General features: G+C 35.8%; 1 protein-coding gene across 1 annotated transcript; it reads left to right on the forward strand.

The window, feature by feature from the left end:
- Positions 1 to 1,117: 1,117 nt before the first annotated feature.
- LOC141645823 (uncharacterized) lies at positions 1,118 to 2,892 on the forward strand. The gene is made up of 3 exons (XM_074454008.1): positions 1,118 to 1,194; positions 2,239 to 2,478; positions 2,626 to 2,892. Exons 1-3 carry the CDS (start codon positions 1,174 to 1,176, stop codon positions 2,890 to 2,892), a joined length of 528 nt encoding a protein of 175 aa, XP_074310109.1. The 5' UTR covers positions 1,118 to 1,173.
- The last annotated feature ends 14,043 nt before the right edge of the window (positions 2,893 to 16,935 follow it).

Here is a 16,935-nt window from a genome sequence, read left to right on the forward strand (position 1 = left end):
TTCAACAAATAATCATGATTATACGACTGATTATATTGTAATTACTTGGAAAATATACTATTATAGTTTTAAGTGTAATATGGGCTAATGCTAATACTGGAAGTTTATCCAGAACTCCACCATCATTAATTAATGGTACCTTTTGATGTCGAACCTTTGTGTTCATGCAAGTACTCATGCCTACAAGTAAACCTAGCAAACGGGTTCAATCGAGTCAAGTGCGTATATGCATTAATTCCATTGGTTTGTGTTTAAGGAACTAAATAAGGAAAGAAGTTCTTAGTATATGCATTAATTCCATTGGTTTGTGTATAATTTAGTTTTGAATTCTTAATTTAATACCAAATATGGAATATATTAAATGCTTAAATACAACCTAATGGTTGTATATATCAAAACCCATGAATTAATTCTTAATACTTCTCCAAAATAATTTTACAATAACATTTGTGTAAAACAACCGACTTTTATATTACAACCAACTTTTACAATAACATAATTTGAACAACACACTCATAAGGGCAGTTAAGTAAAACAATCAGCTTTTACAATAACATTTGTTTAAAACCGTTTCACATAAGAATTCGTGAAAGAGAAGATAAAAGACGAGAAATGATATATATGGGAGAAAGAATTTGTCCTCGCCTCCTCGGTCACAATAAACGAAAAACTAATAAAAAAATAAATAGAATATATGTAAATATTCTTATCGTAAAAGAATATTTACACATTTTATTCTATTAATAAAAAATATTTATCGTAAAAGAATATTTACATATTTTATTATATTAATAAAAAAATTAAAGAATATATATGGAAGAAAGAATTTGTTCTCAATCACGATAGATCAAAGAGTAAGTCTTGCTTAAAACGGGTCGGATTTTAAGACGGGTAGTTGTGTGAGAGGAAATGGGTAGAGGGGACAAAGGTGGGACCCTCCATGTGCTTCTCCACTCACCCTAAATGGGTATTTTGTGAGAGAATATGGTATCCGTCTTATTAATAAGACGGATACCCTTGGTCTGAAATAAGAATTGGGGTAGATCAAAAGCCACTATATATGAACCACAAGTATAAATACTCCATACCATTGTTGCAATTTTATCACACAATCTACAATACATTTATCTAAAACAACAATTATCTCGACTAAGCTTAGCAAACTCCCCAAAAATGTCCCAACCAACAACAAAGGTATGGATTATTACCCTAACTAGTTTGGTTTTTATAATAGTTTTGATAAAGGGGCTGGGGTTGCGTTCGAGTTATGTCGAATAGATTATAAATTAGATGAAGTACAACTGGTTGTGTAATTTATGAGTTTTTAAATAAAGTTTTTGAGTTTTGTTTTAAAAATTATGAGTTTTATGGTAAAGTTTTTGATCTCATGCATTCACTTAAACATTAAAATAAAAAATACAATAGTGCTATGAAAAATATATATAAATTTAGTTAATTTTGAGTTTTGACCGCAGAAAAAAACTAAAATATATTATAACTTATAAACTTTAAAATCTCAGAAAAAATACATGTAAGATCAATTAATAAAAGGCACTTGTTCGTTTTTCGCGAAAGTAGTGATTAGCCCCCATAACTTTAGCAAATTGTGAGATTAAGCCCCATAACTTACAAATGTAGTAATTAGGCCCAATAACTTTGATGAAAAGTGAAATTCAACCCAATTTTTTATTTTCAACCAAAATTGCACCAAAAAATTCAATTTCATTCATCAATACAATTTATAAGTATACAATAAAACTTATTAAAAATTTAAAATGTGTATGCAATTTATTACACATTGTTTAAAACAAATATTTGAATGATTAAATAAAATTGAAAACTTGTAAAGTACTCTCATATGTTTGTGAATTATAGTAAAATTAGTTAAAAATATTTAAAATATTCTAAAAATCATGTTAATAAATTAAATAAATATTTTAAAAATGTTAATAATTATTTAGTGTACAATGAACTTATATATAAAATAATTTAATGATATGATTTAAGTTGAAAAGAGAAATTGAGTTAGATTTCACTTTTTGTCAAAGTTATGGGGCCTAATTACTACATTTGTAAGTTATGGGGTCTAATCTCACAATTGGCTAAAGTTATGGGGCCTAATTACCACTTTTGCGTTTTTTTTCCCTCTCGTTTGCATGCGTGATCGTTTCATTTTAAAGGGGCCAACTCATATTAAAATTGTATTAACATTATTGAATCATATACGACGTAATTCAGGCACTATCAATTGATCAGCACGGACCGTATGGTGGGTCGGACCATCCAACTTTCAACTTCATACTCGGCCCGGGTGAAGAAATCACAAAGGTACATGTCGAGTGTGGTTATATAACTGATGCCCTTGGTTTCGAGATAGTCGATCAGCTCGGTAATGTTGAAACAAGATGGACTGACGGTACTGTCACCGGCAAAGTCAAAAGCAAAAACACCAAAGTCGGTTTCCATGAATCGCGCACGGTACATTATTGATCCATTTTTCATAAAACATTTTGGTTAATTATGTGATTTTAATTAGATTATTTTTCCTAACAAGAATTTTTTTTTTTTTTTTTTTTTTTTTTTGGGTTACATCCTAACAAGAATGTTATGCATATACATATGTAGATAAATTTGGCAGGTGAGACAATAACAAAAATAAGTGGACATGAAGGGGATTATGGTGAACAGGGTCGTCATGTTGCACAACTTCGGATTCATACCGATATGAACGCGGGAGGATATGGACCTTTTGGGCTGATGCGTAATTGCACCAACATTAAGGCCTTCGAATCTCCTGACACTCCGCCAGGCGCTGTTATCGGCTTTTTTGGAACTCAAGGAACCTACACTAATGCCTCCCTTCGCAACCTTGGAGTTACTATTAAAAAGTGACGGAATCGTAAGATCAAATGCTCTTTAATTAACACTCACTATTCACTCCAGCAGTTTCATATTACTTCGTACTCCCTGCCCTTCGTCCCAATCATTTATTCAACTTTGATTAAAATATTTCTTATGAAAAATATTAAAGATAAACAAATTATAAAAAACCTAGGGAATATTTAGTATTATGGCTAAGTATTCGATAAATTTAATCCGACTAAATGGCATAAACTTCATATTAAATTATTCGGTAAACAATAGATGCAAAAGTGTGCCTTAATCTAATCCATCACGAATGGTTTGGATGAACCAGAACGTTGTTCTTCAGGATTAGGTTTTCTAGTAGACACACATATATATATGATGGATATTTCAACTAATGGGACGTGGGAGGTTAGTTATTATATACTACCAAGGATCATAACTAAGGTGGCTATATATATATATGTAGCCTCGTTAGTCTAATTCGTCCATGCATTAGAAAACTTTACAGATGTCTACACTATGAAATAGTCAGACCTACACTCTTTAAGACTTATATAATTATAAGCTTGTATTTCATACACGGGGATCACTTTAGATTTGAACTTAACCTAACAGATATAGCATAAATACAATTAATTAGTACATACCGAAATAATTTGTTCACACATATTGTATTTCGGCCCATATTTCTTACATTCGATCACTCTCATGATTGTTATTGTGTTGAATCCAGGACCACTTAACTGCTTAAGGATTGCTACAACATAATTATATTATATTGAAGTACTTGCGTGTATTATACTATATATACTATAAATAAGGTGATTCCATGATAAGCAATATTTGTGGGATCCTTTGTGAACGACGGTCACTATAGAACTGTCGGTATCTTTTTAATTATTGCTCAAAGAAAATTTTACTTTCTCAAGATAATTTGTCATTTTGACAAATCCTCATGATGTACTACTACTTGGGAAATATATTGTGTGATTGTGTCTTGTAAAAGATAAACCTTTGATATAATAAAGGATATCTTATATATTACGAGTAATATATATAGTTATTTACATCAAGGTGTGTTTTTTTTTTTTTTTTGTCGTTGAGAAAACCCAATTTGGGTAATATATCATACGTATTACGCAGTCTTGCAGCAACCGGTGGAGCAAAGTGTGAAAGGATTAAATTAGTCTTTAGCTTGTGATTTAGCCTAATCCCGTCATGCTGCGACCTCTCACTCAAAAAGGGAGATGGGACAAGGTGGGCACCCCCCATGTGCTTTCCACTCACCTCTCAATGAGCATTTTGTGAGAGGAAACGGTATCCGTCACAAGCTTGTGACGGATATCGCCTGTCTTCAATGAGATTTGGTGGAAAGGATTACATCCGACCATAACCTTCTACCAACATACCAAGGACTAACACGAACGTTCTTATCGACTCTAGGAACATATGACCATGAAAGTAATGCAAAATAGTTGCACGTTTAAATAAGGGTTATTTAATAACAATAATCCAAACTAAGCCTCTTCTTCCCCATTTAATTCAACCTATTGATTATCTTACATTAATCTTATCTTTGATATCATTTAAGGAACCTTTTTTTTTACGACTGTAAAAAAAAAAAAAAAAAAAAAACACTTATATTGATACGTTGGAAGGGCAACCTGTTAAACAGGTCACCCTTTTATGTTAAACTCCTTTTTGACTTCCTGAACACACATTTCACCTACAAATCTTCACCATTTAACCTTTCACCTCCCCTTTTCATCTTCTTTCATATTTCTTCATCTTTCTTCATTTTCCTTCATCTACATTGTAACACCCCAACTATCCGGCCAAGATAATTGGAGCGTGTTACCATCTCGATTTTCCGAGGTATGGTTTTAAAACACCAATCAAAGAACATTTTATTAACGTAATGTTTAATATATGATTTACATAAACATAAACCAATGAATAAAGTACAATAACTCGTGACAACTATACTCTTCTAATCAACTAGACTCGTCTCGTGACTCATCAAGCTCGTCTCGTCTCCCGCGTGCTATCCAAACAACCTGTACTTAACCTGCTCCCCATATGACCAAAGGATATCATATGGATCGACACAGGCCACCCCAAAAGAGATAGGTGACAATTACACAGACACACAAGTTAGTTTCAATAAATAAATAAATAAAGTGTGACTCCACTCGAGTGTGTGAACATACAACATGACTATGATATGAATGAACCACCATCAACAACCACCACCACGGTACCGGGACAAGCTCAGACATACCGACAACCACACTGGTACCGGGACACGCCCAGTGTAATACTACGGTTTTCTATGTCTATGGGTACTCTATCGAGTGGGGCTTACTCTGTCGAGTAAGTATGATTTTATACGAAACAGTAGTCTGTCTGATGGGTACTCGATCGAGTATGTGTGGCACTCGATCGAGTAAGGGGCACTCGATCGAGTAAGCTACTTACTCGATTGAGTAAGTGAGTTTTTACGGGTTATTTTGTCGGGTTTTGATAGTAACGCGAGAAGGATATAAAATCATCTTTCGTCAGTTTCTCTTCATTTTACCCTTTTCTAAGTTTCTTAAAGAGTGAAAACATGTTACGTTACTCTCCTCTTTCGCATTGCTATCAAATCCTAAGGGTTAGAGTCGTCGGATCGTTGAGTTCTTTACGCCGTTGAGACCGTCACTTTGTGGGTAAGATCCTAGTATAGTTTTTATATCGTTTTATTGATTTTAGTTGAAACCCTAATTGGGTAATTTGGGGGTTTTGGGGAGTATGGTTGATGTCAGATTGTGATTGTACGATTGTGTGTTTATAAGAGATGATTTCGTTGAAGAACGATTGTGATTAGCTGATTGTGACGATCTTGTTGATTGCTATCCAGGTAGGGTTTCCCTACTCAGTATTAATTACATGATGTGATTGATGGTTTCGTTGCGATTGTTGTTAAAGTATATTGTTGGTGGTTTTGTGACGGTTGTTGTTTATTATCGTTGATTGTTGTTGTTGTTGTTGTATCTGTCTGTGATCTTCGGGGTGCGTCCCTGGCTGAGTGGAGTCACTTGCGGGAGTGGTTTCACGCCCTTGATTCGCCTTCCGTGGAACCCGCCACAGAAGGGATGTGCACATTAATGAACATGGGTTTATCGCTCGGATGAGACACTACAAAAAAAAGGTTCCATAGCGACGGAAAACGCCGTCGCAAATATGTCAATCCCGTCGCAAATATAGATCTTGCGACGGACTTGCGACGGATTTAATCCGTCGCTCTATGTCGTCGCAAATTTTGGTTTTGCGACGGAATTCGTCATTGCTAAAAACTGCGCGACGGATCGATCGTCGCAAATTCCCGTCGCAAACTAGTGACTTGCGACGGAAAATCCGTCGCTAATCACTGTTCATTGAAGGCCACGTGGTCAATAAAGTCAAACAGAAATTCAAAATCTGCGACGGAAAATCCGTCGCAAATCACTGTTCATTGAAGGCCACGTGGTCAATAAAGTCAAACAGAAAGTCAAAATCTGCGACGGAAAATCCGTCGCAGATCACTGTTCATTGAAGGACACGTGGTCACTAAAGTCAAACAGGAAGTCAAACCTTGCGACGGATTTTCCGTCGCTAATTCCGTCGCAGGGATTAAATGCCCAGTGGGTTTACAGCGCTTTTCCAGCGCCCAAATTGCTTTGAAAGCAATTACATTACTCCCGGTGTCCTACAAACATACAGAAAATCCAGCAATTGACAAATTCACAACTCGTTCAAGACGAGATTCCCAAACAACGTCTTCGCATTAAGTTAAAATAAAATGTTTACAACAGTTTAGTACAATAATTGTTCAACAAAGAAAGCCAAATAAGTCCATAAACTACGGGATATGAATGATAACTACTAATCAACAAACAACTACATCAATACACGGGAGTTGGAGTAGGAGTAGGCCTAGCATTGTCGCCACCATCATCATCAAAGTCATTCCTAGTTTGAGATGGACCTCCGGGGTTGCAAGTTTGAGTGGTAAAACCTTGTTGGCTCAAGAACTCCTCTATTGCCGCAAGCCTTTGAGATTGTTCGGCCTCGACTTGCTTAAGTCGGGCATTCTCTTTTGCGACTCTACCAACAAAACCCGGAGTATGAGGAGTAGAAAAGAGGTTACCAATCGAGCGGCGGTGGTGCTCCCAAATTTGTGGTCTTTGCATTTCCCGCGCCAAGTACTCTACGTTTCTTATCAAATCCTCCATGTTCTTCAATATAAATCTCATTATCATCGATGTTCTCGACCCCTTGACTCTGAAGCTGAGTTTTCTTTGTGATGATTTTACCCTATATCAATAAAAAACGAAAGATTAGATACCATCTACTAAATAATCATGATTGAAAAAATGAGTTAAAAATTAAATAATTTTAGTAACTTACGAAGAGTTGACCAGTTTTTTTGGATAACCATCCTTTTGTGCTATGCTTCCTTGTCTTCTCCAACATTTGCAAAGCGGACGGAATATCTCCTTTCCCATCTTTATCAATCTACAATTTTGATACTTGTTAAATATAATTACTAACTTTAAATAAAGTTAAAGAAAAAAAAGGTAATAAATTAAAAAAGGAAGTGAAGAAATTACCATTGAGTCCATATATTGCAAAGTGTTTTTTCGACCCATTACGTGAGTAGCCAACGCCTTCCCTTTCTCGTCACTTCCCGACCTACGGTTGGCCGAATTCTGCTCCGATCTTGGCGTGAAAGTAGGATCTTCAAGTGGTCTATTCCTCAATTGACGGTGCAAGTCAACACTAATCCAATCCGGCTTTTCATGCTCTTCCTTATGATAAGCTCGATAAATCATTTGCCGTAAACGGGTCTTCATGGCATCTTCCCAAGCCTTCTTAACCCTTGCCTTGTCACGGGGATCGTAACTAACACGCCACTGTTCAATAAAAAATAAAGTTAGAAAATAAACTTTATTGTAAATAAATATAAAATAAATGAATAAAATACCTAGTATTAAATTAAATGACAATTGCTAATACCTCAAACCAATTCCACCAATCCTTCTTTAGAGTAGATGACGCCGATTTCCAGTTAGGAGCATGTTCTTTGTAGTTGCATCCAATATTATCCGATATCAAGCTCACAACTTTCTCATTCTCAACCTGAAAAAAAGAATGAGAAGATAATAAATATATATAAAAATCGTTATAAAAATAATTAATTACGAAAAAATAACATACTTACCAAACGCCATCTTGCTCAAGAGAATCGAGATGAATTTTGTCAATCTATTTGGTATTTCTTCATTCTCGTTTCCCTGTCCTTGGTTTCCTGCATTACTATTACTACCATGTCTTCGTCTCCTCGACGCCATAGAAACCAACTAAATTCCTCAACATTGTTAGACATCAAATAATAGCAACCAAATAACAAATTACCAAAGTAAGAAATTGGCAACGTAAGAAATCAAATAATCAAATAATAGCAACAAAAAAAGAAATTGGCAAAGTAAGAAATCAAAGCTTCAAATAATAGCAACAAAATAAGAAATTGGCAAAGTAAGAAATCAAATAATCAAATAATAGCAACAAAAAAAGAAATTGGCAAAGTAAGAAATCAAATAATCAAATAATAGCTACCAAATAAGAAAGTAATAAGATTGAAAGAAAGGGTACAAAACATCTACAACTAATATAAATCCTAGACATCATCATCATCATCATCATCATCACTTAAATTAGTGTTTTCGTTGCTTTCAAAAAGCGATTCTAAAAAATCCTCATCATCATCTTCTTCTAAATACTTCTTCAAAGCCTCCTCTCCTAACTCTTCCTCATCTTCCTCCTCTTGCATAGCATCATTCTGTACTTGCATTTCATCTCCTTGCGTTTCTTCTTGTTCCTCCTCCACATTTTCATTCTCATCCTCTATTTCAATTATTGTCAATGTTGTATCACCATTAACATCTTCTTGAAAGATAGATTCATCAAGGGAGCATCCACTTGTGATCTTGCCTTTATTTTAAATCTCACGACCACTGATCTTTATCTCTTTTGATATTTGGATAAGGAGCATAGCAAACTTGTTCCACTTGATATGCTAATACAAATGGGTCATATTTTGGAAATTTTTTGCTCCGATTAACATCCACAAGTTTATATTCCTTATGTACTTGCATTCCTCTTTCCGAGTTATCTATCCAATTACATTTGAATAAAATAACGTTGTAAGGGTTTTTCTCGCTAATATAAGACAACTCAACAACTTCATTTAGGGTTCCATAGTAGTCGGCTCCTTGATCGAACTCACACACACTCCATTGTTAATTGTAGACTTTTCCAAATCTTTCCCATCTATGAAAGCTCGAAATTTGTATCCATTGATTGAATAACGCTTCCATGTTCTTACTTTTTTGAAGGTCCATTTGCTAAGGCAACTACAACTGGATCTTTTAAATTATTTACCTAGAATTAATGATAAAGAACCAATTATTTACCAAATAATAATATAATTTAAATAAGCATTATAGAATATATATTATTTACTTACTTGACCTCTAAGCCGATTCGGGAATTTTGTTTCAAATTTGTTCCAAATATCCTCGGCCATAGAAACCTCGGGATATTCTCTTTTGATGTAATCCTCAAACAACCTTTCCATACGTTTCAACTCATCAGAATCACAATTAGATAAAACATAGAGGTGTGCACGTTCATATTCGTTATCTTCCAAAAATCTGTCACGACATTTTCCAGAAGTAGTGCCCTCATGATCTTGAAATAGCTCGGGCAAGGTAGAATACTTCGCCTTTTTCTGACCTATGTCAAGGTCTTTTGCCTTTGTGTCTATATGATCTTCAAAGTAAAAAGAACAAAAATTTGCTATTTCTTCAAGCAAATATGCGTTGCATAATGACCCTTGAACACGAGCTTTATTTCCATTTTTTTTTTTTTAGATGATTCAAGAACCTACAAAAAAATTGGTTAAGAATGAATGAAATTAAGTATTAACCTTAAAAGGCTTCGTAAAAGATATTGATATTACCTCTCAAAAGGATACATCCACCTATATTGCACAGGACCACCCACTTTCACTTCATATGGCAAATGAATTGGCAGATGTTCCATTGAGTTAAAAAATGAAGGTGGAAGTATTTTTTCCAATTTGCAGATTATCTCGACAATATTTTTCTCGAGACTTGTTATTTTTTCAATTTGTACTGATGAAGTGCACAAGTCTCTGAAAAATTGACTAATCTCAGTTATGGCATTCCACTCATTTTTAGGGAGAAGGTGCCTTAAAGCAACCGGCGATAGAACGCTCCATAAACACATGACAGACATGGCTTTTCAAGCCATGTAGCTTCAACTCATTCATATCGACACATCTTCTCAAATCTGAAGCATAGCCATCTGGAAACTTTAAATTACATATCCAATCACACAACACTTTCTTCTGCTCTTTTTTCAAAACGACTGAATCCACCTTTCGCGACCTTGAACAAAGTTGTAAGATGTCTTTTTGTGCAGTTGGGTTCAAGGTTGTCTTGTCTTTTCTATCCATCACCGTGTGAATTAGTTGTTCGAAAAAATTTTCTCAATATGCATGACATCAAGGTTATGTCGAATTAGTAGTGTGCTCCAATATGGAAGCTCCCAAAAATACTTTGTTTCCACCACCCAATTCGTTTCGCTTTAACCGTCTTCAATTCATGGTCAGATGCATCTACGATTTTTGGTAAATCTTTCACACATTCCCACACTTGTTCGCCCGATAACCTCGTTCCAAAGAACATCGTTCTCTATTCTTCCTTTTCGAAAGTGGACTTTATCCTTGCGAAAAGTATGATCAATGTCTAAATATTGTCTATGACAATCAAACCAACTCCATTTTCTTGCTATCTTTGAAGCCAAGTCGATTTAGTCTCTTTTTTCGTACAACATGGACATGCATTCTCACCGGCGGTTGACCAACCGGATAACATGCCATAAGCAGGAAAGTCGTTGATCGTCCATAGGAGTGCGGCTCTTAAGTCGAAGTTTTGTTTCCTAGACACGTCATATGTAAACAATCCCGTGTCCCACAATTGCTTCAACTCGTGAATTAGAGGTTGTAAATAGACGTCAAGGTTTTGTTTGGGACTCTTTGGTCCAGGAATAATTAATGTTAAGAACATAAATTGTCTTTTCATGCATAGCCAGGGTGGTAAATTGTAAGGTGTAAGCATCACCGGCCAGCATGAATATGTGTTCCCGAATGGCCCAAAAGCCGAGAAACCATCGGTGCAAAGTCCAAGTCTAACATTCCGAGGCTCGGATGCAAAAGAAGGATGAAGATGATCAAAATGTTTCCACGCCTCATTGTCACTTGGATGAGACATTGTCCCACTAACTCGGGGGTTTTCATAATGCCAACGCATTTGTTCCGCGAGGTTTTTGTGGCATAAATTCGTTGCAAACGTGGCCCTATTGGGAAATAATTTAAGAAATTTTCAGGGACCCTTTTGCCATTTGCATTCTTTGCACTTTTGTACCTAGCTCTACCACATTTTCTACACTTGTCGAGAAGAGCGTCGTCCATCCAAAAAAGCATACATCCATTAAAACATGCATCTATCTTTTCATGAGGAAGTTGAAGAGCTTTGAGAACATTTTTGGTTTCATAGAAGTTACGCATCAAAATATGATCTTGAGGAAGAAGGTCTCCCATGAGTGACGTGAAACCATCTACACATTTATGGGCTAAGTTGTGTTCACATTTCGAGAGCGACAAGCCTTGCAGCCGACTGCAATGAATGAGAGTCGACATCCCTCGTAGACAGGTTGCTCGGCACGTTTTAACATTTGAAAAAAGGCTAATACATTGGGATTTGGAGATTCATCAACCACCTCGGCATTAAGAGCTTCTTCCCTAATTTGATCAATGCTATCGCGCAACGCATCCTCTATCATATCCCTATAAGGATTGTCAGAGGGCATTGCCATTTCCTCTTCCTCAACGGGGAATTTCTCTCCGTGACACACCCAATCATAATAGTTGTCACAAAAACCCTTTAGACCAAGGTGTTTTCGTACTTCTTGTTCAACTAACAACTTTTTATTTTTGCACTTACTACATGGACACCTAATTTCTTTATTTCTAATGAATTCGTCTTGTTGCTTAACATAATCAATGAATTTATTAACCCCTATTACGAATTCCTTCCTTAATTTTTTATTGGAATCCAACCTTTCATACATCCAGTTTCGTTCTAATCTCTTCATTGCAAATCTACATATATATTAGTAAATAAAAATTATTAATAAAAATGGTAAGAGCATTCATAAACTTATCTTTGAATTTTTCATACAACAACAACAACAACAACAACAACAACAACAACAACAACAACAACAACAACAACAACAACAACAACAACAACAACAACCACAACCTGCAAAAAAATACTTTCAGTATTGGGGTCCTTATCTCTCCAACCTAAACCCATCTTTGAATCTTTCATACCATTAGTAAATACCCAATTTTTTTTCTTGATTGTAATGAGACAAAAATTCGAAACTTCCTTACAGTTCTCCAAATACATTATTTAGAATGAATTCTCACTCTACATATGTATTCGGAGAACATTAAAGGAAATGTCAACCAAATTTTGTCTCATAACAATCAAGAAAAAAATTGAGTATTTACCACCTAAATGGCATAAAAGATTCAAAGACAGTCCCAAAACGGGGACTATTCAAGAATTGCACCTAATGTGTAATCCCTGAACGGGTACTAGGTCAAAAATATATTAACAATCACAACACAAGCAAAAGATGAATTAATATTTGTAAAAAAAATATACATGACACAAATGTACACAACTTATCAAAACAAACTTAATAATTACTAATAAATCTTATAAAACTAAGCAAAAGTAGAGTAAGCATCCTTAAATTGGTTTAAACATCATAAATTGTCTTTTAATTAAACTAAATCATTTTAATAATCCTAAACTTAATTAAATTAAGCATTATAAAATTGATTTAAACATCCTAAATTGGCTTTTAACTAAATTAAACTACCCTAATAATCCTAAACATTCTAAATTAGATATTAATTAAACTAATTTATTTTACCAATCCTAAACTTAATTAAACTAAGTATTATAAAATTGATTTAAACATCCTAAATTGGCTTTTAACTAAATTTCACTATCCTAATAATACTAAACATCCTAAATTGGATTTCAACTAAACTAAACAATCCTAATAATACTAAACATCCTAAATTGGCTTTCAACTAAACTAAACAACCTAATAATACTAAGCATCCTAAACTAATCATAATTAATTTAAACAATAACCATAAACCCTAATTAATCAAAATAGTAAAATAAATTAAACAAACCTTAAATTAATTAAGAGATGGAGACAAGGGAGAAGAGCGGCGGTGGCGGGACCAAACGGCGGCGGCGGCGAGGGAGCAAGGCGGCAGAAAAAAAAAGGGAAAGGGGAAAGGAAAAAAGGGAAAGGGGAAAGGAGAAGAAAGGGGAAAAGGGAAAGGAGAAATAGGAGGAGTGATTTGGGGAGTAAGGTGGTGGTGGGAGTGGTGGTGGTGGGAGTGGTGGTGGTGAGATTGAGGGAGACGGAGTTTTGGGTGATTTGGGGGAAAATAATTGAAGAGTGATAATGAAGGGGGAGGAGACGCTGCTGCCCGTATAAAAAAAACATGCGACGGACTTTGCGACGGACTTTCCGTCGCAAACATAAAATAATAATAAATCCTGCGACGGAAATTCCGTCGCAGACTTAAAATAATATTATTTTTCCAGCGTGTTAAGAGGTGTACAGCTGGACACTTTAAAATGTCTGCGACGGAAATTCCGTCGCAAAAAAAATATTATTTTAATATAGCGACGGAATTTCCGTCGCAGACTTTATTATTATTTTATTCTCGCGACGGAATTTCCGTCGCAGACCTTCCCGCCATGTCAGAAAATTTGGCGGTCTGGGAAAATAGGCTGCAACGGAAAGTCCGTCGCAAGTCCGTCGTAGAGTATAAGGTCCGTCGCAGTGTCCGTCGCAGGTTTAAATTTGCTACGGATTATTATTCCGTCGCAGTGTGTCCGTCGCATCGAGACGTTTTTTTTGTAGTGAGATGAGCGGGGCTTAGGTGGGTACGGCTGCGGTCCCCCACTGGCGGTGTGGAGTACCTGTTGCGATGTGTACTCTGGCAGGACTACACACTTTAGTGTGTAGTCAGTTGTTTGGAGATTGATTATGGAGACTGGGGTTTGTTGTGTGTTGAGCTGTTTTGGCATTTGATTTCTTGTGGCTTGTTTTTATGTAAATAGTACTGACCCCGTTTAAATGTTTTAAAAACTGTGGTGATCCATTCGGGAGTGGTGAGCAGTTATTGAGCAGGTATGAGACGATGCGTATGGGATAGCTGGGATGAGTCACCACGTTGCAGTTTAGAAGTCTTCCGCTGTGTCTGACACTTGATAGTATTTTGACAGTAGACAGTTTTGAGAACTTGTATTTCTTTTTAACAGTTTTGGTATTGGCATGTAATCACGTTAAACATTATTTACTCTTAAGTATGTTTCGTTATTGTCTTATGATTATCATTGCCTCGGGAAACCGAGATAGTGACGTCCTTATACCTAAGTGGTCCTGGTAAGGCACTTGGAGTATGGGGGTGTCACACCCAGACATACCGATAACCACACTGGTACCGGGACACGCCCAGACATACCAACAATCACAAACAGGTACCGGGACACGCCCAGACGTACGGGTCCGGAAGCCAACCGGATCCCCTGCCAGACGTCGTGTCTCAACCACACGAGTCCCTCCGTTACTCAAGCCATTAATGTGCGCATCCCTCTTGGGGTGGGAAGCTCCAAGAGGCGACTTAAGCGCAAGACAGTCTCCCAACCGTCTTACGTCTCCAAAACAAGTAACCAATCAAACCACCATGTCCTCCGACATACAAGACAATACAATAAATGCCAAATGCCATACAATATGCCAATTACCAACTCATCATGATACATGTTATAATGCAAATGACTACTCAATGCCGATTCATATGACCATGCACCCGTATTGAAACTGAGTAGGATTAACCTACCTTTAAGCAAGCTCCATAAGCAAATCCAAATCCAATAATAATACCGCTCCATAAAACCGTCACCTAATTAAGTAATTAAATAAGTATATAATTACTAACTAATCTAATTAAATTAAATACGAATTCAATTAATTAAAATCACTAATCTAATTATATAACTTAATATAATTAAATTCAAATCCCGACTTGTATTACGAATCCAAAAGTGACGGGTCAATTGTATTACGAATCCATTGCACAAGTGTGCATGAACAACCTCCCAATTTTCGAGGGAAAATTTATCAGACGGTTTTTTAATCGTACCATCAACGAATTAAGCCGAATTTGCGGCGAGATTTTAAGGACATTTTCATAGAGTTCTTCCAGTCTTCGTAATTATCACGGCGAATAACAACGTTCGAAATTTTGGCGCTCGGAACATCATGAGATCCGAGGTAATAAGGGTTTGAGAAGTCAAGTTTTGGTGGTTCGGTGAAGATTTCATCATCACCGGCCATGGCGGCTGAGTCGATGATTTTCGTGATGGAGAGTACAAGTTAGGGTTTTGTTTTTTATGTGGATTCCTGATACCATGTTAGACAATATGAGGCTAAATGTTGTGTTATTATTAATTCAACCATCGGTTATATAGTTACATAGTTGGGCTGCTATGGGCCAATACATTATAATCCTAACAAAAATGGTGACATAGTCAGATTCAAGGCTCGTTCAGTTAAATAAAGTACAGACAAATAAAGTGAAACAATAAACAAGTTACCACCGCCCCGCGACCCCGCCCAATGACATCCCTAATTTTACCCCTTCATCCACCTACACAAACCACTAGACCATATTAACTCTTGTAAATTAAACCTGCAAGTCCAGAGGCGTCGTTACGGGGGGTGCAGTGGGTGCGCTTGCATCCCCCCTGATTTCAGAAAAAAAGTATTAAGATAGATAAAGAAACATCTACAGATCAGAAATCTATTATGGTGCAATGGTTAAAAACTTAGGATTTATTCCGCAGGTCTCGTGTTCGAAACTTTTTGTAGGCATTTTTTTTTATCAAAAGATTGATCTTCCCTAGGCTAGTACGGAGTAATAGTGGTGTGGAAGTACCCACTACCCAGTAGTCGAGGAGTTGCAAACTTGCAATAAATGACAGTTCAAGATTATTTTATGGAGTATTTCTTTAAACAATAACTCTTGTGTGACGTCTCACTGTGTTAAGACGGTGAGACGGTCCCATTATATACAAAAACAACTCATTTATTAGCACTAAATGAACAAATTGTTTATAAAAAAATGGACCGTCTCATTAAAGATTGAGACCGTCTTATTCTAAAATTTGTGTTCTTTAAATCGGTCTGTTTTGGTATCTTTCCATAGTTATGTTTTTGATCATCCACTTTATATGATATAGCAATATAGGGAGTATAGTTTGTTGAATTAATACAACATTTTCTCTTGAAAGAGGCTCATACTTCGAAAATTTGACAGCTTACCGTATTAAAAAGACGCCTAACATTGTAATATTCCATTAATATTTCAATTTTTTAGAAGCATATAAATTTGCACCCCTGTAAGCAAATCCTAGATACGTCACTGCCCGCAACTAATGTCAATAAATTTAAGCGTTGATCTTGTACAAAGAATTTCACTTGGTCTAGAAGTTAGAACTTAGAATGCAGGCAAAATATCGTGGAGGTGCTGGTTTGATTCTTCCTTGCTAGTTGCTACATTTTTTTTTTTTTTTTTTTTTTTTTTTTTTTGCAAAAGTATTTTGAAATCTGAGCAACTTGATTCAAAACAACATAATCCTAATATCAACTCTATTTACTTGTCATCCATGATATGGTCGTTTAAGGAGAGAGTAACTTGAATTCGAGTCAACTTTTAGTAGTGACGTGAACCCATTTTGAGTAATACTCCGTATATTTGAAACTAACCTCATTCTATTAATTTCTTGGTTT

Source organism: Silene latifolia, chromosome 3 (genome assembly GCF_048544455.1).
Source record: "Silene latifolia isolate original U9 population chromosome 3, ASM4854445v1, whole genome shotgun sequence".
NCBI classification, from domain to species: Eukaryota; Viridiplantae; Streptophyta; class Magnoliopsida; order Caryophyllales; family Caryophyllaceae; genus Silene; species Silene latifolia.